At 35.2% G+C, this 26,796-nt stretch overlaps 1 protein-coding gene across 1 annotated transcript; it reads right to left on the bottom strand.

The window, feature by feature from the left end:
- Positions 1–4,919: 4,919 nt before the first annotated feature.
- LOC103038540 (aminopeptidase Ey) lies at positions 4,920–25,206 on the bottom strand. The gene is made up of 20 exons (XM_049484325.1): positions 24,563–25,206; positions 23,390–23,532; positions 21,867–22,000; positions 21,476–21,602; positions 21,125–21,279; positions 20,807–20,920; positions 19,594–19,737; positions 18,887–18,952; positions 17,492–17,557; positions 16,821–16,996; positions 16,657–16,733; positions 15,429–15,562; positions 15,218–15,273; positions 14,397–14,544; positions 14,145–14,236; positions 13,644–13,754; positions 13,354–13,521; positions 9,557–9,697; positions 8,495–8,576; positions 4,920–5,397 (listed from the first exon to the last, which is right to left on the bottom strand). Exons 1-20 carry the CDS (start codon positions 25,090–25,092, stop codon positions 5,245–5,247), a joined length of 2,817 nt encoding a protein of 938 aa, XP_049340282.1. The 5' UTR covers positions 25,093–25,206; the 3' UTR covers positions 4,920–5,244.
- Between the last annotated feature and the right edge of the window lie 1,590 nt (positions 25,207–26,796).

Consider the following 26,796-nt stretch of genomic DNA (forward strand, 5'->3'; position numbering starts at 1 on the left):
TTGCTGAACTGGTTGTGTGTGGAGCTTCTTATATTACCTAGAACTCTGCTGCCAGGCTCCACCTTCATGTTATTTTGGCAAGGATTGTTATTTTCACTTGTGCTGCTCATATGTATGCTGTATATATATATATACAGGGGAGAGTGGGGTGAGTTGTGCCAGTTTTTACTTAAAGTGACTTTAAAGCGAGACCATGACAGTAATACCTCCACTAAAATATGTACATATATTTCAGGATGTGGTGCATCGCTAGTAACAGTCGCTTTTGATCTAAAATATAGTATTTAAGAAATACAGCTTTTTGAAATAAAGTGGTCTCATGGCACAACTTGCCCCCAGTGCAAGTTAAGTTGTGCCTTTGGAGAGAATGCATTGGGGTAAATTGTGCCATTGATTACAGAACTAAAATAGTATATATTGATCTCAGAAACTAGACAAATTCGTTACAAAACTAATAATTTAAGGTTTATTTAAAGTTTTTTTTACAACATCAAAGGCCAATTTGAGCATATCTCTTAATTCCTTCCTGACACACCTTAATTTCTTTGGACACACCTTCTCATTCAATGTTTTTTCTTTCTTTATTTATTTAATTGACATTCTACATTGTAGATTAATATTAAAGAGATGAAAACGATTAAGAGACACAAATGGAATTCTGTAGTAAACAGTAAAAAGCGTTGGTCTTCCAAAAGGTCACACACATGATCACACCAAAGGTCAATCTTCTTAAACAAGTCCTAACAAACCAATCACGTCCTAGCAAAGATTAAATGTTTATTAACATAATTAGCATATCTCTTCCTGATGAATTCATCCTTCCTGATGAATGGACTTCCTCTTCTCTACTTCTTTTACGGCTCTGAGTGGGAGTCCTGCATGTCTTCCTCTTATAATGCCATGGCATGATGGTATATTCCTATTTTTGGTCTAAAATTAAGAATGTCACATAGTTTTAGTGATAAAATGTAAGAATACAATGTACAATTACAAAAAAAATATGTCAAATATTCATAAGTGGGGGTGAGTTATGGGACAACTTACCCCAGGCCCTTTGGCACAAATCACCCCAACCCTACCATTTTGGAAAAAATGCAACATCCAGTAGTTTTGGGCTAACATCATGCTAGCTGTATAGACTCCTAGCTTACCAAAACACTAAAACATGTGAAATGTTTTCAAACCTGTCTAAAACTGCTTTTTGAACTTAAATGTGTTTAACTCTCCTCATTTTTTTTTTTAATGTGTGGTCACGTGACCAATTTCTTCTGTCGTTTGTTGTGGCACAACTTCCCCACTGGCACAAATCATCCCACTGGGAACAGTATGAAAAAATATATATTTTAAGCATCTGCAAGCATCTATTTGAGGAACCATTTAACAGTTTGAGTTCCCACTGTTCGTCAAAAAGCAATTGTGCCTTATTCACCAATACCTTTCTAATAATTTGATTTTTTTTGTGAATTGACTTTTCATTGTGAATCCCTTTTGGCACTACATAGCACAATGCTTCTGTAAGAGGTCTTAAACCCCTTTTGGATTATAAAATTTAAAACAGCAATATGTCATTATTACAATGATACTAATAACTTTCACTCAGTATTATAAGATTTTTCATTCTTTTGACTTCACAGAAATTATATTTTTATAACTAAGTTACTCTTTATTCTCTTTTTATTTTCTGATGACATGCTACACTGAATTTTAGTGAAAATTGTTTGATGATGAGAATTGCAAACATTTTGAGTAGTGACTCTGTTCTCTTTCAAAGATACATTTTTCTAAATGTATAGTTTATTACCCTGCCATTTTGACACAAAAGGCACATCAACGCAAAATTGTAGATTAAAATGAACTTAATATTACATTTTATTTTTCTAAATGTTTTAAAAATCCAAGAACAATGTATACTCCCACACTTTATGTTCTCATGTGGAACTAGTTGCCTTTACTAAGGAACCCATGTAGAAGCCTTAGTAAGTTTACACACTGAAAGAAGAATTGTAACTCAATAACTCTGCCTACTTTATTATTCATCAGTATCAGAGCTCTGCCTGGATCCCTATGCCTGGATCTGTGGACACCCCTTTCTAATAAATTCCTTCAACTACTTTAAGTTATACCCACTACTGAGACAGAGTTGCAAATTCACACACTTCTCTACTTCCAGGTAGAGAAAATACTGATAAGAGAATAGATTGAGCATGAACCTGGCTACATGCTATGCATGGGCTAGAATAGTATAAACTCCTTGCATTTAGCTGTGGATAAGTAAAACTGGAATAATGGTGCTCCATCAAATCTTTGAGATGAGCTGGGGTCTTAAAACCTTTGAGCTTATAGCGTACCAGTCATATTCATATACATGTATTTTGGCACACATATAAAGGCAATTCTGTAAGGAAGACAGTCCTGCTATCAGAGTCTAAGAAGAGTCCAAACTGCAGATACAGCCACAGAGTGAAACATGAAACGATTCCGCCGACACCTGACTGCACCTGATCCCCCTCTCAGGTTCTCTGTGTGTTAGTCTAACCAGACTTCAGCTGCATTCACCTTCAGACTATAAAGAGAATATGACTAGAGACAGACTGGTAATCTTGGCATTTCCCCAGTGGGGCAATGTGCTATTTGGGCTGAAATTCCTGACACATAGCTTTGTAATTCATATTAATTGTTTTTTCTTAATTTGATGAAGACAATACGTAAAAAATAAATGTTTTAAATGTTTTAATTTCAATGTCTGTTTTATTAAGGCTGTTTTATATACATAAAACATAAGAACTATACATATTTTACACACATTTGTATGGTAATTATGTTTAAAGTCACTGCTACAGTCAGTTGTGTAATCTTTCTCTAAACGTCCCTTCGTTTTAGGCTCTATCTTCACACCACAATACTAATAATACTCATATAATACTAATATAACAGTATAGTAATGCCAGAACCACTGATAATCCATCAAATAAACATAAAGTAACTGGCCAATAAACTTTGCTAACATTTAAATTTAATTATAATAATTTTCTGGAGAGTTAAGTTCTTGGATGTTGAGTGTTGTTGATGTCACCAGAGAGTAGACTCTTTAGGAGAACAGCTCAATGATTTTTCTGTGAATGCTGGAGGTCAGTACCCAAAAGAACATTCAGCTTGTTGTCCAGGCTGAGGTGAGTGACAGTACAAGTGTAGTTCCGCTTCTTAAGGTCTTCTTCACTGAGCTCCAGGCTCTTCCTCATCTGATATGTCCCATTTCCAATGGGCAGCACATGATGTGACGTGGGTAGAAACCAGTGGCAGGTAATCAGAACCTAAGATTATCAAGCATTTTTCATCAGCTGTTTACAGTATAGCTAACCAGCTTTCACCCGCAACACAAAAAAGATAGAAGCTAATATATTCACTACCTCACAGAGAAGAGAAGCTGTGTCTGTGGTTAAAGCAACTACATTTAATATAATGTTTGTTATTACAGTGAGTGTAAGCTATATCAATCCGCTGCTGCATCAGAAGATCAAATACAAAAAGTTGTCAACACTCAGAATAAAGTAAATAACTGAATGCCAATATGTGCAGTAATCCACCATGCATTATTTGTTGTGTCAAGTGAGTGTTTTTGAAAAATATACATGATAAACTGCAAAATATATGGCTAAACATGATATTTTAACAGAAAATTCATCAAAATTCCCCTTTGCCTTGATTCACCCGTCTTTCTCTATATTTCCAGTTCCAGTTTGGCTGCCTGTGGTTATGTATAAGAGTAAAGTTACTTATTCTATTACAGTCTTATTAAATTTCACAGGACCATTAGACCTGTTCTAGACTTTATCTGAACCTTGTACCCTCATAGTGTTATGCCTCACTAAACACCTCAGACACGTCAGGAGTATCAGTAATAATTAAGAATCAGGAATGACACATCGGTAAGAGCCATCACTTAAAGGTTTTTGTTTATGTTGCAAATTGGGGTTCTGAACTAATCTCTTATGAACTAAAACTCAGTGTAACCACATTTGATATACCTGCTTATTTTATATTTCCAATGTATATTTAATTATTAAGCTTTGCTCCTGTATTGTTCCAAAAGTATAGTATTCTACTTTTGTATTATTCTTATATTAACACTTTGTGTATGTTTGAATGAAGGCCATTTGTCATTAAAGCTTTATTGCTTTTAATGCCCGGATCATTGCATGCGTCGGATCCGAATTTCACAGTGACATAGTCCAAGAGCAGTATTTTGACATAATCGACGGCGTGGGAGCATCCGACAGAAAGACTAGCATGTTAGAATTTTTTGTATTTTATCGCCTAATTTGACACGCTCCGCCACGTGCTCCCTGACTCTGACCAATAGGAAGATGGAGCGTTCTGTGGCGCACAGATGTAAACATGGAAAAAAAAGCGGCACAGTGCTCCTGCAGTTCTCTGGACTAGCGAAACAGAAGAATAATCTAATAATCTAATTAATCTGTGAAATATTCTGTTTACAGTCACTGAAACCTAAGCAGTTACATCTTTACTATACCTCAAGCTATCTCTGGAGTACACAAAGCATGTAATGTCCATTTGGGTCACCCAGGACCGAGCCCACAGTCGCTTTTCCCTCTCTTTGTGTTTTTCTGAGCACAAAAGCACTACCATCACACAAAGGGCTTCTGTAGCTGTGATTGTCCAATTCTATGCTTCTCCCCCGTGATGAACTACGAACTCACGCGAGGACGCAGACGATGATTGGTCGGTGACGTGTAATGTTGCCAGTCTGCTGAGAACGACACAAAACGGAAATAACTGCTTAATCTGACATAGCGAACATCGTGAGGGAGAAAAATGTTGTGTAGTCTGAGCTTGGCATAAAAGGCACTCTGAAAAATGCTGTTTTCCACTGTTCAACCTAAAAATAACTTGACAAGTGGTAACAACCAAATTGAATTGGATTTATTCAACAAAGTATTTAAGCAACAGCCTTTTGGTCAGGTACTTTAAGATTATGAATTAAATTAAACAAAAGTGACAAAGACAAAAAGGTTTACTCTTCCAGTTTGTAAGAATCTGTTCCCTTCTATGACAGTTGTTTTTACAGACATTTTAGAAACTGCTGTATTGACAACCCCCTACAAGGACAGTATCTTCTTTATAAACTTGATGTAGAAACTAAACATTATGATACAATTGTATTCTTTTTATTTTCCGTTCATCTACGGGAGTATGAAGAGAATAGGGTGAAGAATCTCTCTGTGTTCAGGCAGCTTCAGCTCTGAACCAGTCAGACACTTCTCTCTGGTGTTCAGTGACCCATTTCATACTGGCTTTAGTCTTCTCCACAGCCTGCTCCAGAGCCGAGCTTGCTGAGCCAAAGCCCACGTCTGCATTCTCTGCCTTAAACTGCAGCAGCTTCAGCACAAACAGACGTTCAGATCAAACACACACACACACATACACACACACACACACATGCATGAGTAAAATGTTAAAATATTACCACACATCATTCTTAAGGAGTTCAGTCCCTCAGTTGTGGGGGCAGTATGAACTTCCACTCAACATGAAATAAACTGAAATGACTTTTGGTGTTTGTGACATCAGTGACATTATATTTGATGTGGTATTATCGTCCCCTACTACTCATTGTGTTTCTTGGAAGTCTGTGTTATTTGTCAGAATGCTTAACAAGCAGAATGTTCCCCATTATTGTGCTACAGTTTAATTTTTTAGGAGGGTTTCAATGCTCAATTCAAAAAACTTAATTGATAAGCTAAACCTTGATGTATTGCATTCTAACTAGAATTTTTAATGCCAGTGAAAACAAAACATACAGTTAGGTCTGAAAATATTTGGATAGTGACTCAATCTTCATAATTTGGGCTCTGCCTAGCACCATACTGAATTTGAAACGAAAGAACTAAGACGTGAATAAACAGCTACATACTCTGAGCTCTTTTACTTCAGAAGCCATACGACTGCTCAAAAATGTAATCATTTAAAATGTAAAAGAAAGCAGAATTGTTATATTTTCCAAGGAACTGATCATGTTTTGGTCAAAGCGCCTGTTTTTTTTTTTTTTTTTTGAATGTATAAACTTTAAATATATTCACACCAAAGATATCGTTTCAAAAATGGTTAGACTAGAGTGTTTATGAGTTGAAACCATAAGAATATTGATGATTGATGATTGCAAATATTACAATTAATAACAAAAATGATTTACTATACTAGATATTTATTTTCAGCTGCTTATAATAAAAACAAATATTATAATAAAGAGTTATTCCACTAAATGATGAGAAGACCACTTTTATTTAGGACATAATGAAAACATTATAGCAAAATGTAAACCTTTTAGTCTAAATAAATAAAAATGTTTAGTGCAAAATAACTACTTAGTAAAAATGTGCAATAAAATAAAACTATATAAATTAGTGCCATACCTAGCTTTAGTTTGAGTGCAGGTAGTTTCACACTTTTTCTGTGGACACTTTTGGGTCATTTACTGATAATATTGGGTTGAAATATCATATAAATATGTTTGAAGCACTAAGGTAAATAATATTGGCTGGGGAAAAGCAAAATGCACGTATTTTTTTGTTGTGGGGAAAATCCTTTTTTTTTTTTTTCAACACTTTGAGGAATCAGTGGCAATAATTAGGTCATGTGATTTACTCAGAGACCCAAGAGTGAATGTAATAGATCTGATTATGTGTTTTTAGCAAATAAATAGAGTTATAATGAAAGAATAAAACAAGGAACTTTGAAGAAGATCTTATTTTTTAGGTGTGTTTCTCAATGTATTTCTTGCAGACGCTTTACCACACTGGGATGTAACTGCTATTTTTAGAAAGAGTAAGTTCTGCTCTTTCTAACGGTGTAATTTTGGACGGAAAATCCATCTGTAGTGTTCTAAGGTTAAGGTTTAATTCGAGGGGTTAAACAAAAATATCTTTTACATTTAGGAATTTCAACCATTTTCCTACAAAGCCTTCTTATTTCAGGGGATCAAATGTAATTGGACAAATGATCTCACAATCTATTTCATGGGCCGCATATGCTATTCCCTCATTAATCTGGCATCAGTTAAGCACATAAGTACGGTGGCCAAGAAAGCCCAACGCCGTGCAAATTGAAAAGCGCTGCAAAAGCACAAAACACATCCATCAAAATTACAACACAGGCGCTGCAAATAGAAAAATGCGCTGCAACTAGAAAAATGCGCTGCAAATAGAACCACAACACAACGGAAGTGAGTCACAACACAACGGAATTTTCCCGGGGGACCTTAAAAGATACTGTACCAGCTAAGCTGCGTCTTCAGTAACGTCTCGGACTTCACTATGTGTACAAAGGACAATAAGTGGCAAACAAGGCGTTTTGTGAAGCAGAACTTTTAATAATATGCACACAACCGTGGTAATCACAGGTAATAAACATAACTTACTTTTCAGAAGCTTGTTTGCCACTTATTGTCCTTTGTATACAGCTGGTACAGCATCTTTTAAGGTCCCCCGGGAAAATTCCGTTGTGTTGTGACTCACTTCCGTTGTGTTGTGGTTCTATTTGCAGCGCGTTTTTCTATTTGCAGCGCGTTTTTCTATTTGCTGCGCCTGTGTTGTAATTTTGATGGATGTGTTTTGTGCTTTTGCAGCGCTTTTCAATTTGCACTGCGCTGGGCTTTCTCGGCCACCGTACATAAGGTCTGGAGATGATTCCATGTGTAGCATTTGTATTTGGAAGCTGTTGCTGTGAACCCATAATATGCGGTAAAAGGAGTTCTCAACAGAAGGGAAACAAACCGCAATTCATTTGGAGAAAAAAAATTAATCCAACAGAGTGATTGTGGAAATGTTAGTAGTAGCTAAATCAACAGTTTGGGACTGTTTAGAGAAACTCAAAAAGACTTGGACATCCACAGAAGACAACAGTGGGGGATAAACAGAATCCTTTTTATGGTGATAAAGAAAAACTCTTCAAACCTCCTCCCAAGTGAAGAACACTCTACAGGAAGAAGGTGTATCATTATCAGAGTCTACCATAAAAAGAAAACTTTAAAGAGAGCAAATACAGAGTGTTCAGATTCAGATTTGAAACAAATCGAGTAGCATTTGACTCGCTTAAGACAAAACTAGAGGCAGAAAGACACAAACCAGCAACAACTGAAGACGCTACAGTAAAGCCTGATAAAGGAGAAAACCCAGTGTTTGGGGATGTCCATAGTCCAGTCATGTTTGGGGATGTCCACAGGCAGTCATCGACTGCAAAGTATTTTAAATTAAAAATGAACATTTTGTTAATAATAACATTAATTTGTCCAATTATTTTCGAGACCCTGAAATGAGGAGGCTTTGTGGAAAAGGATCAGAGGATAGTTTTGTTTAACCCCTCACATTAAATCTGAAAGTCTACAGTTTACAGTTCTCAGTTTTTGTGTCACTGTCCAAATATTTCTAGCTGTAATCATAAACACAGAGAGCTGAGTTAACATGAAACAACCACAGACCTGGTCAAGCTGACACTGAGTTGAGAATGTCCTCGTCACGCCACTTATGAGCTCAGCGAAATTAAAAGATCCAGCACCATACCTACAACAAACACGAAATTCAGCGTGAGTACAGTTCTATTACAATAAAATAAAGCTGCCACCAGACGTTTGGAGAATGACTGAATCAGAAGAGGGCTGTGCTTTATACATATTTATACATATTTGTCATATATCTCAGGAATGGTGAAGTACCAAACACTAGTTGACATTATTGAAAACGTAGGATTTCATTCAATAATTTATAAATGGCAACTGATAGTCCTGGTGTTTAGGACATGTGTACAGCAATATGTGGACTTGTTCTTAAGGGACAAAGGCTAAACAGATGGTGAAATATGTCTCTCTTTCAGCTATTATTGAGAATATGCATATTGGAAAAACGTTCTGTTTTCATTATCTTTAAATCTGGGGCGAAACAAAAGAAATATTGTAACATCCTGTTAAGTAATGAACTGTATATCATGTTGAACTTTTTTTCAACATTTTGTTTTCTGTTCCATGTTACATATTGTATATCATTGTTGTCCAATGAAAAACATGTATCTCCTAAACAGTAGCTCTACAGGAGAGAGAGATAAATCATTTGTAACATAACATAAACTAAAAATCAACAAAAATAGAGATACTTATTTTTCATTGGGCCACGAAGAAATGAAAACAAATGTATGAAATGGACAGAAAGTGTTTAGTGTTTAGAAAGTGCTCGCTCTACTATGTAAACTATCTAAGAATTGTTCTTTTTTTTTTCTTTTTTTTTGTGTTTTAGATTGTGTTTTTTTTCAGTGGTGACTGTACTGACAGCACAACACAGAGTTACTGGAGTGTACATTGTTTCCAAGGTGAGGTTATTCCTTTTACCACTTTATAAAAGAAAAGTAGCAAAACCTAACAGCTTGAATATGTCATATTATTTAAACCAGAAATCAGAAAGAAACAGTTTGATATGCTACAGATCTCCAGTCATGCACTGTGAGTATACAGACATATAGAATGGCCCAGTGTGGTCATATGGGAACTCACTCAGTGAAAATGTATTTCCAGTTTAGTGTGATGAAATTCCACGCTAACGCCCGACCCTTTATGTTCCCAGCGATCTGCACAATCACCCGGGTGGCATCTTGTTTACGAATCTTTGTTGGGTCCAGGGTGTAATTCAGATAACTTCATAAAAACAAAGAAAAAACATCTGCATTTTGTGGAGTTTTTGGACTATATAAAAAAAAGGAGTGTGTTAAATTTTATATAAAAACTTTCAATTGTGCTATAAGGTAACCCACTGCTGACTGACATATCCACACACAAACACAAACACACACACACACACACACACGTATACACAGTCACTTCAAATTATTATGACCACCTCCTTTTTATTACACTCACTGTCCATTCAGCTTGACTGAACATATAGGAACACTTTATAGTTCTATAATTACAGACTGTAGAACTAGTAGATTCACCCTGTTCTTCAATGGTTAGAACCCCACGTCTTTAAATTACACACATTACTACAAAGGGTGTTTCTGTAGTAAAAGTGGCAGACACCAATACCTCTGATTAAAAAAAAAAACAGGAGGACATGTGTCCACAAACCTGTGGCTATAATATTATGTGGCTATACTATAATGTGGCCATACTATAATGTGTACTATAATAGTATGTGGCCATACTATAATGTGTACTATAATATTATGTGGCTATACTATAATGTGGCCATACTATAATGTGTACTATAATATTATGTGGCTATACTATAATGTGGCCATACTATAATGTGTACTATAATATTATGTGGCCATACTATAATGTGTACTATAATATTATGTGGCCATACTATAATGTGGCTACAATATTATGTGGCTATACTATAATGTGTACTATAATAGTATGTGGCCATACTATAATGTGTACTATAATATTATGTGGCTATACTATAATGTGGCCATACTATAATGTGTACTATAATATTATGTGGCTATACTATAATGTGGCCATACTATAATGTGTACTATAATATTATGTGGCCATACTATAATGTGTACTATAATATTATGTGGCCATACTATAATGTGGCTACAATATTATGTGGCTATACTATAATGTGGCCATACTATAATGTGTACTATAATATTATGTGGCTATACTATAATGTATACTATGATATTATGTGGCCATACTATAAAGTATACTATGATATTATGTGGCCATACTATAATGTGGTTATAATATTATGTGGCTATACCATAATGTATACTATGATATTATGTGGCTATACTATAATGTGGTTTTAATATTATGTGGCCATACTATAATGTGTACTATAATATTATGTGGCCATACTATAATGTGGCTACAATATTATGTGGCCACAATATTATGTGGCCACAATATTATGTGGCCATACTATAATGTGGCTACAATATTATGTGGCCATACTATAATGTGGCCAGACTATAATGTGTACTATAATATTATGTGGCCATACTATAATGTGGCTACAATATTATGTGGCTATACTATAATGTGTACTATAATATTATGTGGCCATACTATAATGTGTACTATAATATTATGTGGCCATACTATAATGTGTACTATAATATTATGTGGCCATACTATAATGTGTACTATAATATTATGTGGCCATACTATAATGTGTACTATAATATTATGTGGCCATACTATAATGTGTACTATAATATTATGTGGCCATACTATAATGTGTACTATAATATTATGTGGCCATACTATAATGTGTACTATAATATTATGTGGCCATACTATAATGTGTACTATAATATTATGTGGCCATACTATAATGTGTACTATAATATTATGTGGCCATACTATAATGTGTACTATAATATTATGTGGCCATACTATAATGTGGCTACAATATTATGAGGCTATACTATAATGTGGCTATACTATAATGTATACTATGATATTATGTGGCTATACTATAATGTATACTATGATATTATGTGGCCATACTATAATGTATACTATGATATAATGTGGCCATACTATAATGTGGCTACAATATTATGAGGCTATACTATAATGTGGCTATACTATAATGTATACTATGATATTATGTGGCTATACTATAATGTATACTATGATATTATGTGGCTATACTATAATGTATACTATGATATTATGTGGCTATACTATAATGTATACTATGATATAATGTGGCCATACTATAATGTGGTTATAATATTATGTGGCTATACCATAATGTATACTATGATATTATGTGGCTATACTATAATGTGGCTATAATATTATGTGGCAATACTATAATGTGGCTATAATATTATGTGGCTATACTATAATGTGGCTATAATATTATGTGGCAATACTATATTGTGGTTATAATATTATGTGGCTATACTATAATGTGTACTATACTATAATGTGGCTATACTATAATGTGGTTATAATATTATGTGGCTATACTATAATGTGTACTATACTATAATGTGTACTATACTATAATGTGGCTATACTATAATGTGGTTATAATATTATGTGGCTATACTATAATATTATGTGGCTATACTATAATGTGGCTATAATATTATGTGGCTTTACTATATTGTGGTTATAATATTATGTGGCTATACTATAATGTGTACTATAATATTATGTGGCTATACTATAATGTGGTTATAATATTATGTGGCCATACTATAATGTGTACTATAATATTATGTGGCCATACTATAATGTGTACTATAATATTATGTGGCTATACTATAATGTGTACTATAATATTATGTGGCTATACTATAATGTGGCTATACTATAATGTGGCTATACTATATTGTGGTTATAATATTATGTGGCTATACTATAATGTGGTTATAATATTATGTGGCTATACTATAATGTGGCTATACTATAATGTGGCTATAATATTATGTGGCAATACTATAATGTGTACTATACTATAATGTGGCTATACTATATTGTGGTTATAATATTATGTGGCTATACTATAATGTGTACTATAATATTATGTGGCTATACTATAATGTGGTTATAATATTATGTGGCTATACTATAATGTGTACTATAATATTATGTGGCTATACTATAATGTGGCTATACTATAATGTGGCTATAATATTATGTGGCTATAATATTATGTGGCTATACTATAATGTGTACTATAATATTATGTGGCTATATATTTTGTGGCTATACTATAATGTGTACTATAATATTATGTGGCTATACTATAATGTGTACTATAATATTATGTGGCTATACTATAATGTGTACTATAATATTATGTGGCTATACTATAATGTGTACTATAATATTATGTGGCTATACTATAATGTGTACTATAATATTATGTGGCTATACTATATTGTGGTTATAATATTATGTGGCTATACTATAATGTGTACTATACTATAATGTGTACTATACTATAATGTGGCTATACTATAATGTGGTTATAATATTATGTGGCTATAATATTATGTGGCTATACTATAATGTGTACTATAATATTATGTGGCTATACTATATTGTGGTTATAATATTATGTGGCTATACTATAATGTGTACTATAATATTATGTAGCTATAATATTATGTAGCTATAATATTATGTGGCTATACTACAATGTGGCTATACTATAATGTGGCTATACTATAATGTGTACTATAATATTATGTGGTTATACTATAATGTGTACTATAATATTATGTGGCTACGGTATTATGGTTTTACAGTTTTTGCCATTTTTTAACAACAGACCAAACAGAAGTCCAAACCCTGCAGGCCTTATTACCAACCTCTGCAGAAGACTGCTGTTTTTGGTGCAGGTCAGTGCTGTCATTAGTTTGTCCGCCTCACTGCTGATGTTAGCATTCTGGAGCATCTCCCAGACAAACTCCCACTCTGTAGCGCCCCCTGCAGCAACGGCACTGCAATATACTGTGGACCTCAGGTTAGGGTGAATTCTAATGAGAAAGAAATCTAAAATTAGACACCAGAAGGAAAGTTTCTAACAAAGTGGCCAGTAGGTAAAAGTACAAGAGTAAGAGTAGGTGTGGTTGACTGGGGTCAGGCTGGATGTTCTTACAGGTTCTGCTCTGGATTTTGCATCCACTGTGTAAACCAGTCTGCAGTGAGGTTCTGACAGGCCTCCACTCCAGTGCTGCAGGCCACTTTTATGGCATTTACCTGATTATACCTGCACACATATTAATAATACTTTATTTTTGTATTTTAAACACCTGCAACAGTCGTCTGCACTTACATTATAACGTCCTGAGTTACCCATACAGAAACAAGATCTGATGTTTTTAGTAGTAGTAATTTTAATAGTGTTTCTTTCTTTCTGTTAGATAATAATACACTGGTTAAATGAGCAATTACAACCAATAATTGCATCAATTATTTCTTATTTGGGTAAAAATCAAGAAATCGGTTGTTTTCTTGACACTTAAAAAAACTTTAAATGCCATCATGAATAAAGAAATATGTCACTAAAGAACATTTTATTGTTATGTTAAAATGTGTATAATTTGAAAAAAGAGAAAGTCAATATGTGGTAATGTGCTGAAAGGGCTCAAATTTTTACTGGTCCATGTGTGCATCAGGTACTTTAGTCCAGTTCATGGTTATGGTCTTGAAGTTTTCAAAAAGTGGTGTTACTTGCTTCTTGAGGTATGCCTACAATCAAAATATCATGCGATTAAAATTTTGCTTTTCAAATATGTGTATCCTGATTTTCCAAAGACACAAAAAATAACCTGGATATGAATAAACACCGCACCCGCTAGACCATAACAACATATTATATTAATTTTAAGGTTTTGAGAGGGAAAATCACCTGCATGCTGTCATAGACATATGTTTGGTCAAACATGAGGTAAAAATAGTCCAGGTTGTCCAGGGCTGACTGCCAGGGTATGTATTCTGTTTCCTTTAGAAGAAACTTGGTTGTATTCAACGCTAAGCTGATGGGAATGATTTCGGCCCTGTAAAAATACAGACCATCGAAAAAGAAGCTGAATCAAAAATTCTGAATATGACTCAATAAGGGTAATTAATTACTGCTGCAGAATAGAACATTTAAATACCATTACAAAGACCTTTTCTGATCATTTAAGAGATATACACTATATAGAAAAAAAATGTTTGGACACATGTTCATTTACTGGTTCTTTCAAAAATCAAGGGTTTAAAAAAAGAGTTTATACTGCTTTTGTTGTAGTAACTGTCCCTATTGTGCAGAATTTAAATGCATTAATTGATAAGAGCATTAAAGAGGTCTCGATGTCGGGTGATCACCACCAACCTCATCCCTAACTGTCCGAATCATCCCCAAAGTACAGAATGGATCACCATCATTCCAGTGAACACAGTTACACTGCTCCACAGCTTAATGCTAGAGGTTTACACCCCTCTAGCCTTATTGTATTGCCATATGCATTTGCAGACCTGTGTCTGCAATGGCTCTACTTAAAGTAGCTCTATGCATTCTTTAGAAGTAGCATCCACTGTAGCCTAAAGATAAAATATTTAACACTTAAAATTTGGTATTTAGCAAATAGAGCATCTTAAGATCAGACAAGTCAAATGTTCCATTAGTACTATTTCTTTGCTTGTGTGTGTGTGTGTGTGTGTGTGGGTGTGGGTGTGTGTGTGTACCTGGCAAGATTAAAGGCATCATCCACAATTTGGGCCCTGTTAAGAACAGGAATGGCCTGTAAAACATTCAAGACATACCATAGTTACTATACTTTTTTCCAGCAAAGTGTACTCATCTTTAGTTTTTAGTATACTTATCTAATAACAGTCTTGTAGATGTTCCTGTTACCACTGTACATCTTTTTTACAGTATAATCTGTTAATATTTGACCTGGTGCTGCTTGTTGAGCTGTTTAAGGATGCGTTCCCAGTTGCCAGGGTCATAGTTTACTCTGTAGTATCCGGTTTGGTTGAGATTCATTAGCACCCAGTCATCCCCCATCATTTTCATTTCACTGTTATAGACTGAGAACAGATGAAAGAGAATACAAGATCCAGTTGCTGACGAATAAACATAGATTTAAAAAATATATAGCCCTATATCCCATATTCTGCAGGATAGAGCTTTAATCAGCTGTTCCTTAAGTCTTGCAGTTTCATAAACTAACAAACACAACTTTTTGAAGCAGATACAAAAAAGTTCTCTTGAATAGTGGTGCTCTATCCAATACTTTTGGATGAGTTGTGGAGTTGAGCCTGAATCTTATATTAAGAGTATAAATCACAAGATTACATAATATAGTATACAGAATATAGGCAATGTGATTGTTATTTACACTCTTTAATGGTTGAAACAATAGAATATTCCAAAATTACTGCCACTAAAAGTATTTTCCTTTTTGCCATCTTAACGCTAGAACACTAAGGTTAAAATTAGTGTACACAATAAAACACCATCACTAACGCTGGGTATACACTGTATGTTTTGGAACCCTTCTTTTATTTTACATCACATAAAAAGGTACCATGGACAACCCTATAAAATGCTGAAAAAATATTGGAAAATTAGGTAATCCTTAACAGTTAATTTCCTAACAAAAAAAAAATAAAGCTGCTGGGAACTTGGTCTTTGGTCCATCCATACCTGAGACCTGTGAGCGCCTGATTTAAACACACAAACACAAACATCAGGTAAATTACACCAATAAAATATGTTACTCTCTTTCACTAGCGTCGGATGAAAATCACCCGACCGCATGCCTCTTAAAAAAACATAGATGGGAGGGGGGAATCAACCATAACATTATTGACATCAATGAGACCTGAAGCTCCTCAACAGCAACTTAGACAGCAACACAATGAAAATCACATGAAAAAATTGTTTGAGTGAAAATCACCCAGCATTAGCGTTTTAGGGTTAAAGATAAAAAGTTTTTTATATATTTTATTTTATATTAAATCAAAGCTAGTCTTTTTAAATCTTTCACTAATGTGAATTTTTACCGAAAATACATTTGAATTAAAATAAATACAAGCATTATATTTTAATGTATAATATTTCTTTCTTTCTCACTGTAAATTCAATAAAGCAACACTAGATGGTTGGTGCTTGGTCTCACCACTTTTCTCCAGGAGCCACACTGGCGTCTGTTCCACCCCAGACTTCATCCATTTAATGGGCACAATCCACTCATAACTACAGAAACAGAGACAAAATGCGGACTGAACACAAACTCATAAACTGATTTCGAAAAATAAGTTAGATTACTAAGATCAGACCTACTTGAATGGAGATGGTACCTCCACAACTGACTCAGGGTCCAGGAGAAAGTGTTTCTGAGACAGCTCACCCGTAAATGTGTTTATAGACACCACTGGGAAGCCCATCTGAAGAACCCAATGATCCATGATTTTATCAACAGACATGGGGAGAAGCACCACTCCACTTTTATCCACTGCCTAAAGATAATCGATAGTGTCAAAATCAACTGTACTGTACTGAAAATATGTAAACTGTATCACAGTCTAACATAAATAAGAACAGAAACATTACTGTTGTGAAATTATGGGTACTGAGCAAAAACTGTACTATAGTGAAGGTATTTTAGACTTTGTGAGTTAATGCTTTTTCTTACTACCAGATATTTGTAAATCTGTGTTGCGACATCTGATCTATACAAATAATTTTTTAACAAAATTAAATAAGCAGAAGGTGTACTATAGTGCACATATGGGTAGTGTATCACAATTTCACTACTGTATTGTACAGTACAAGTAGGTACAGTGTAGGTACTGTATTACAATGTATTGCAAAAGAGCAGAGAAAAGACTGAATATAAGGGAGGGCATCATAAAAAATGAACTATCACAAATTGATCACAAGAGGGCAGCACAGGAATATTAAGACACTGTTTTTTTGTGAAAAATGAACAGAGTAGATGCACATTAACTTACTGCTTGGAGATGATGCCAGAGATCTGAGCCTACTGTGTTTTCATAAGCAAATGTGTTCAGATAGGTCTGTAAATTTACAAAAATTAAGTAAATAAATAAATATATTACATATAAACATACAAAACATAAATGCCACATGTCCATGCCTGTATGTTTAATACATTTATGTAAATTAAGTATACATACAGTGGCGAAAAGACTTGCCAGACTTTGCCTGGCCACTCCAAAACCTTCATTTTGTTTTGTTTTTTAAGTCATTCAGAGGTGGAGTTGTATGTGTGCTTTGGATCGTTGTCCTGCTGCAGAACCCAAGTACGCCTGAGCTTGAGCTTACAAACAGATAGCCGGACATTCTCCTTCAGGATTGACTGGTAAACAGCAGAACTCCTGGTTCCGTCTATTACAGCACGTTATCCAAACCCTGAAGCAGCAAAGCAGTCCCAGACCATCACACTACCACCACCATGTTTTACGTTCAGTGCAATGTTTTTTTTTTTCTGAAAGTATGTGTTAGTTTTACACCAGACGTAACGGGACACACACCTTCCAAAAAGTTCCACTTTTGTCACATCAGTTCAAATATTTTTTTACCCAAAGTCCTGGGGATCAAGATATTTTTGGCAAATGTGAGATAAGAATGTCTCTTTCTTATAATCAAATTATTATAACTGACCTTAACTGAGGCAAGTGATACCTGCAGCTCTATAAATGTTGTTCTGGGTTCTTTTGTCACCTCTTGGATGAGTTGTTTATGCCCTTTTGGAATAATTTTGGTGAGCTGGCCACTCCTAGGAAGGTTCACCAGTGTTCCACGTTTTCTCCATTAGTAAATAATAGCTCTCACTATGATCCGCTGGAGTTCCAAAGCCTTAAAAATGACTTTGTAACCTTTTCCAGACTGATTGATGATCACTGACTTTGTTTTCTCATCTGTTTTTTTTTTTTATTCTTCAGATCGGGGCATAATGTGTTGCTTTTTTCAGAGATGCTACATGTTGAGTGATTTCTTGATTATACAGTAATCAGGCCTGGTTGTGGTTAGTAGTGAAATTGTACTCAGCTTTCCAAAAGGTGCGATTAGGCATGGTTCATTTATGGGGGGCAAACACTTTTTCACAAAGGACTAGATTAATAAAATGAATCATCATTTAAAAAGTGATTTTTATATTTACTCAGGTTATATTTGTTTGACATTAAAGTTTGTTTGATAATTTTAAATATATAAGTATGACAAAAAAAAAAACTTTTTCTATATAACATATAGCAAGTGATTTATTTAATTTATTAAATGATTTTATTTCATTATATGTATTATACTGTGACTACACTGTGACTACACTACACTTGCCTGGTGTTAAATGTTCAGAATTGGTCGAGTATTTAAAAATTCCTCACCTTTAGTCCCTGAAGGAAGACTGACTCTGTTAGGAAGTCTGAGAGCATCCTCAACACTGACGCCCCCTACAGGCGGACAAACAGAAGACCGCTTCTCTTTATTTGCTCAATAGTAAAATGAACGTTAACCTGCACATTTAACTCATCTGTAAACCAACAATCCTTTATTTCTTAAGGTGTTTTCACATTGTTTTCACTGACACTTTAGGCCAAAACATTTTAGCCTAAGCTAAGCTAAAGCTGTATTCTCATGCAGAAGAAGATTTTGCTAGTTCAAATTAGATTACATACCAACTATATGGTGGATTTAAACAACAACTCAGATTTATGCTCTAATTACTTATTTTATTATTGATGCATACTTGAAATGAAAATTGTTTTTTTATATTTTTCAGAAACACAATGGTGTCCCAGTGTCAGACTTTAGTGCATCTTAATCTTTAGCTACAGCATGAAGTATACCTCAATTTGTAGTTTCAAACAATGTAATACAAGAGTGATAAAGTAAATCCAGTAAGAACAACCAGGCTGGTGGCTAACTGTGTCCACTAATACTGTTATTATAAAGTGAGAGTCAAGCTAGTTAGCTAATGCGTAGGCTAAGCTGCTAATAATATCGTGCAAAACTTTACAGCTTAGAATCTGTCATTTCAAGAAAGCAAATTATATAGAGTAAAGACATTTTCTGTACTGATGCTGACACCCACCTTGCTGTAAGAAATGGTATCAAACACCTCACTGATCTGCTCTGGTTTCATGATGTCCTCTTCTTTAGAGGAGAGGGGGTGGGAGGAGGCCAGAGCATCGATGGCGAAAACTCGGTGGATGTTCCTCAGGCCTATAAGATCTTTCTGTGGAAAGTAAAACAAGCCAGCAGAAGCACTTTCAATACATTTCTAGTCAGTCAGCAAAAACACATGGCTTATGTCACAAGGCTAATGTAGCTAACAAGTAAGGGAGACCTAGGCACCATCAATTAGCATCATGGTATTTTCAACATTAACAATTTGATATAACATTATAGTCATTATGGTTTTTAGAAAAATGTGCACCAAGATGTTGGGCCTATACTAATGCATTTTCCCCCTTTTTATTATGCTCATACTTTTGCACTATAAGGCGCATTTAAAATCCTATCATTTTCCCAAAAAATGTATGAATTTTACCAGTCAGGTAATAAGGAGAAGTAAAGCTACTCTGCTGAAGTACAGGGTAATAAAGGAGTTTCAGTTAGGTTTCTCCAGTACCAAGACTTGAGCAGTATTAGCATTAGCCACTAAGCGCTAGCTCTGTCGCTCTTCAGAGGTGAGTATTATCGGCCTGTAGCCTGCTGCTAACCCTGGCTCACACTCCTGGAGCAGCATTAGCATTAGCTAATGACGAGACGAGAATATCGGACTGTAGCCTGCACGTTTACCATGTTAAAGCAAACTACCTGGAATGAAACGCTAGCTAATACATCGCTATGGCTCACCACAACACTTAGCATTCCTCAATCCAGTGCTTTCAGGCGGCATTTACTAGCTCTGACCACGGCTAGCGGTTAGCCACTAATGCTAATGCACCCAGCATTAGTGGAAATCTGAAAATCTAAGCTTACTGTAAATAAACAGAAGCGCTTTACTCACCGAAATAAACAATTTTCAGTGTAGACTGACGTTTGACTTTAAAAGAAAATGTTTTATTTTAAGAATTAAAGTTTTGTTTGCGCCTTATAATCCGGTGCGCCTTATGTATGAAAATAGACCAGAAAATAGACGATCATTGACGATGCACCTTATAGTGCGAAAAAATACGGTACTGAGTTGATCTACAGACATATTTTAAACCCTATTATCTATACTTCTACCTGACTAATGAATGTGAATACTTTTGACACCTTTTATGGTTACACGCTACAAGGTTTGAGGAAGTACTGACCAGATTCCAGGTGGGTTCAGCATAGTCTGCTCCAAGGTAAGAGACATATGTGGCAAAACCTTCATTTAGCCAAACCTCATTCCACCATTTCAGAGTTACAAGGTTTCCAAACCACTGGAAAAAACACAAACAAAAATCGTACCAAATCAGACCGTCACACCAGAGACTGGCAATTCAGACATAATCACACCAGAGACAGTCACACCCAGGACAGTACATCCAAAGACAGTCACACCTTAAACAGTCACACCAAAAACCCAGAATAAGTGTTTGATTAAAAGGGAATGATTTTTAATTAAACAGTGAATCTGTAATTACCATGTGTGCCAGCTCGTGGGCAATTATAGTAGCTGTTTGCTCTTTGTTTCCATTCGAGGAGATGGCAGGATCGTAGAAGAGATTTGCCTCTCTGTAAGTGACCAGCCCCCAGTTCTCCATTGCACCAAAGTAGAAGTCAGGCAGACCAATCTGGTCTTTGGGGGACAGGATCATGGTTTAAAATTTTGTCAAAGAGTTGTAAAAGTTGTAAAATCCCTAAATTTCCTTCGGGATCAATCAATCTAAAATAGCAATAATGTATTTAACACATCGCACAGAAACAGATCACATTATTCACATTGCAATAACATAAGAAGTTGAGCTCCAGATGAAAAGAACTGATGAACCTACCTGATTTAGAGAGTGGGTAAGGAACATTATAGTAATTCTCAAAGAAGTTGAGGATGGGTCCAGTGAGGTTGAGGGCATAGGCACAGTGTCCTTCAGAAACTGCTTTCCTGCGAGCCCAAATCCGAATCTGAACATTAAAGAAAATAATCATTGACACTGAATGTTGATTTATTTGGTTTTATTATTAATTCAGTAGTCAGTTTTTCTTAGAATGATGTGATACTGTAGATATGCTGTACAACACCAGCCAAAAGTTGGGAACTACTAATTACAAGTTAGAATAATTCTTATCTTCAGGCTTGTGCTTCTAAATTTATACATCTACAAAAGTATGTGTGTTTAAATTGATTAAATATGTGATGGAAAATAAAAGCATGTATTAAGCTCATACCAAAGTACTCTCTTCTGAATGGACATAACTGAAGTCGCTGACAACCACAGCAAGAAGGTATGATGACATTCTCTGTGTGGGTTCAAACTTGGTAATCGTGACAGCTGAGCCATTCACTGTGGTGTTCCTGTTTTCTAACGGATAGACAGTAGCAGTGTTACAGTGGGACAGTGTAGTTAATAACGGCACATTTAAAGTTGTCTCTGTTTTTTATGTTTCTGGTGTGACTGTCATTGATGTGCCTGTTTCTGGTCTGACTGTGTCTAATCTGACTGTCTCTAATCCGACTGTCACTGGCTTGACTATCTCTGCTGTGAATGTTTCTGGTGTGGTTTTCTGGTTTGTCTGTCTCTGAAGTGACTGACACTACTTTGACTTCTGGTGTGACGTTCTCTTGTGTGACTGTCTCTGGTGTGACTGTCACAGGTTTAAAATACGGTATCTCACAAAATTGAGTACACTCCTCACATTTTCATAAATAATGTATTATATTTGTCCTTGGACAACACATAAAAAATAGACACTTTGATACAATGTAAAGTAGTCAGAGTACAGTGTGTTTAACAGTGTATAACAGTGAGCGGAATCCTCTTCCACTCCTCAATGACAACATCAAGGATGCTGGTGGGTGTTGGACAAATTATTGTCCTGCACCTTCCACTTGAGGATTTTTCCCACAGGTGCTCAAATGAGTTTTGGTCTGGATACATACTTGCCCAGTTCATCACCTTTCCTCTACAAGTCAATTGTCAACTTAGGTGTGTTTGGGGTCATAATTATTTTGGAAAACTGCCATGCATCTCAATTTCTGAAGGTAGAGGAATCTTGCTCTGCTTTAGAATGTCATAGAAGATGTTGAATTTTAGCTCTCCTGTGCTGGAAGCACTCTTGCAGCCAAATACTATGATGTCCTGGTATTCCTTACTATGGCAGTGCTACACATGCTGGATGCTATCTGTGCCAAACAAGTTTATCTTGATCTATTCAGACCACAAGACAGTAATCCATTAATCCATTAAGGACTGCTTGTTTGCAGGCTTTTGTTCATCAGCTTTAGAAGAGGAATTCCTTCTAGGACAGTGCCATGCAGACAGAGTTGATGCAGGGTGTGGTGTATGGTCTAAGCACTGCAGACTGACCCCAACTTCATCAAACTCTGCTGCAATGCTGGCAGCATTCATGGGTTTATTTTAAAATTCTCTGAAAATTACGCTGATAGGGCTTAGCATATTTACACTGTTACACAAGCAGCACACTGACTACTTAATTTACATAAAAGTGTCATATCATTAGTGTTGTCCCATTAAAAAGATATAATAAAATATTTATAAAAATGTAAGGGGGGGTTGTCTGTACCTGCTGTATCAATCTCTGGCTCTGGTGTAAATGGTTCTGGCATGATTAATTATGCTATGATTGGCTTCGGTGTAACTGTCTCTGGTGTAACTGTCTCTGGTGTTACTGTTTCTGGTTTTATTGTCTCTAGACCAATCCTGAATGTAAATATTACTGCCACTGCTGACCAATTTCTTGCCCATTGGAGAGAGCAACTGTTCCTCGTTCATGCAGGACAGTGATGTGAAAGACAGCTTTCATGGCTGGTTCATCAAAGCAGGGGAAGGTTTTACGGGCGTGAGTGGGGTGCATTTGACTGGTGGCAACAACCCTGAAAGGGATAAAAACATATCTTAACTCTAGGCTCTGTACGTGTCCACACTGTAATTTATCAGTTTAAAGTACATTCTTTTATAATCTTTTTTTAGAATGTGCTCTTATGACTTATAAATTTTACAGTCTGGACTTGATCCCAGAATTCATTTGTTCACTCTTTAATCACCCTGTTTTACACCTCCGAGCAAAGGTTACATGCAAAGACTTTAAAACAGTGCTCACACAAACAGGTTAATTGCTCTGCAACCTTGATGGTGTTTCTGTTTTTAACAACCAAGTCAATTCGAATAGTTTCCAATTACGTCACACCTTCTTTTCAGCACTCATTAACATAAACAACACGTCCTATGAACCAATTAAGCTTATATAATTTGAAACTGTTCTGGCTCAAAGGTGTTTAATCACCTGTTTTGTCAGTTGTATTTTATATAAAGAAAAAAAGCTAGATGTAACCAGCATTCTGTTTAATTCACTATATGAACAATTAATTATTCAGTCTCTATTGTACAGGGAGGTGTTCCTACTTGATTTTTTGAGCATTGCTTCCAGGATTTGATTGTATTCACTTACAGCAGCATTAGAGAGGACATGATGTCTGATAATTATTTCAGAGAACACAATTCCTCCTTTATACACCTCTAGGCCATGCATGTAATAAGACATGGTGCCAATAAGTTTATTTGTTCCATGATGTACTATTGTACTGGCATTGTTTAGGAGGGGAATACAAACATTTGGTCATAAAGGGTGTATTTATAGTGCGACATAAAACACGCTTAAAGGCTTAAAAATTATGCTCTTCAAAAACACTCTTCAATCTCTACATTGTTTTTGATTTGGACACTGATTTGATTTGGGAACACTGTTCTCAGTAAATTTTACCTAAACTGTTAATACTTTTAAGAAAAGCTTTCATTATATCAAGCTTCTTTTCACATTTAGAAAGTTCTTCACATTCACTTACTTACCAAAAAGATTCTTTTTAAAATTAAATGTCTGACATGCAGTGTTTCAGGTGGACTTACTTGTTTACTCCATCTTGAATGTACTCACTCCTGTAGAAACCTGCCAGATCATCAGCGAGTTCCCCAACAAACTCAGTGTTGAGTCTATAGGATTCTCCTGCTTTTAATTTGCTCTGTAGCTCAATTACAAGATACTGAGTGGGCACTTTGAACCAGGTGGACTTTATAGCTGGTTCAGGTATGTTATTTAGTGTGGTCAGTCTAGCCATATGTCCACCAGCAGATGTCAGGTTCAGCTTGTTGGAGTGGATGAGGATGAGGTCTATATCCTTCACACACTTGAAGACCACGCTGGAGTTTCCAGTGAAGATGTAGATGCCACGGTGGTCCGGTTTGAGCCGAGGCCAGAGGGTGATGTAGTAAGCTTCTGGGAGAAGAGTATCAGGGAGACGGTATCTGTCCCACAAAGCAACTGGAGTTTTTGCAGGTTTAAGAAATTGGAAGGTCCAGATTCCAACCAGGATTGCCACAGAAACCACAGACACCACCGTGCAGACGATGCACATAACGCTGAAGTGGCATTTCCCCATGTTCTCCTGAGCCTCAGTTCAACCACAAACCCAGAGAGCAGGAGATGAACACACAGCTAGAAGCTTAATACTGGCTCTCCTTCCAAAGCCAGACCGGGCTCATGTGTCAGCAGCTGTGAGTCGTCCACATATAAAGTCTGTTTCTGCTTTCTGAGAATACCTTATTTATTACACTTTATTTATTCAGTGTCGTGTCGGTCTTGACATGTTTACACAGCTTTAAATCTGATCTGGACAGCAGCGTGAGAACGCAGGCCCAACTTATCCTACCAAAGGTAAACATGGCCAGTGTTAAAGCTTTTAACAAAACACTTCATTACACTAGAAATGGATGTCTGAACTAATTAAAATATGCTTTACATTTCCATTTAATCCAATAGCTATAATGCACTTATAAAAACCATAGTTAAATTTTTTGTTTAAGTAAATGTGAGTAATAATCAAGTATATTTCCCAAAGTATACCTTATGTAGTAAGTAAGCTAATACGATACAATATCAATACAATATTGTGATACTTGTCAGTGTACTGTGTCAATGCTTCCTACACTAAATTGACACACATAAAATAATAAAATAAAATAATACTAAAAATGTAATCATGAGTACTACATTTGAGTGCATAATTAGTATACATTTCAGTTTTATTTTGTACTGCCACTACACTAAAAGTGAACAAATTTTAAGTTCATTAAAATGCACTTTTAAGTTTACTCCCTGCAAACCATAAGTTCAATATTTGTTAAAACTGCCAGTATACTGATAAGGTGTCTTAAAGTGAAATGAACATAATAGTTTACTGTATAGTATTTTATTTTCACACTTTAAAGTATATATTTTTATATTTTTATACTGTTTATTTTTATTTATTTTTTATTTAACTAATTAATTAATTTTAAATTAACTATAACATTAACTTTAATTTAGCTTATAATTAATTATAGACATTACCAGTAATAAGTAATTAGTGTTATGAAGTTTATTAGCATGTCTATCTATGAGTGTCACTATATCAGTCATAAAAACAGTATTTATATTCTTACTTATATTTTTAAATACGGTTACCTTTACTTGTGATAATGTTTCCCTGGTGTTTGGATGCACAAAAATACTATACTGCATTGTTATCCACTGGTGTTGCTAATAATGATAACCCGGAGCAATGCTATAAATGATATCTGATATCTGGAAATGTAACTGGAACTGTAAGACTTCCTTTATCCATTTTTTTAGGTATTTACATCTAGACATTTTAACTAAACCCATCCATTTTTCTTGTGAGAAAAAATATTGAACTAGATAATCGTAGGCTTGAAAATGAATAACACTTTATATTTAATTTAAAAAATCATTTGCTTGCAATAACTGTATCAAGCCACAAGCCACTAAACTTTTGCATTCTTCTTTTGTGATGCTTTAGCCTTTGCGTCACATTGGTAAAGACTCATTTTTTTTGGCTTATCAGTCCATAATCAGACTAAGGTTTCTCTTTGTACTTCTTGGAATATTTCTGTGTGTCTTTCCTTTTTTATTGCTAATGGTGGTTTGCATTTTCTGGTGAAGCCTCTGTACTTCTTTTCATAAAATCTTATGAGAACAGTAGATTGTTATACTTTCAGTCCTGCCCTCTGGAGGTTGTAGCTGATGCCACATCCAGTTTTAGGGTCTTAATTTACAGCGCTCCTCACTCCTTACTTTCCTTGGT

The sequence above is a fragment of the Astyanax mexicanus genome, chromosome 10 (genome assembly GCF_023375975.1).
Source record: "Astyanax mexicanus isolate ESR-SI-001 chromosome 10, AstMex3_surface, whole genome shotgun sequence".
Taxonomy (NCBI): Eukaryota; Metazoa; Chordata; class Actinopteri; order Characiformes; family Acestrorhamphidae; genus Astyanax; species Astyanax mexicanus.

What these genes read in the sequence shown, in the direction of transcription:
- LOC103038540 (XM_049484325.1), bottom strand. Translation starts at nt 25,092, where the DNA reads ATGGGGAAATGCCACTTCAGCGTTATGTGCATCGTCTGCACGGTGGTG. An exon ending in TTACCCACTCTCTAAATCAG is followed by an intron (nt 21,280 to 21,475) that starts GTAGGTTCATCA and finishes TGTCCCCCAAAG; the next exon opens with ACCAGATTGGTCTGCCTGAC. An exon ending in CTCAGTGTCAGCTTGACCAG is followed by an intron (nt 5,398 to 8,494) that starts GTCTGTGGTTGT and finishes TTTGTGCTGAAG; the next exon opens with CTGCTGCAGTTTAAGGCAGA.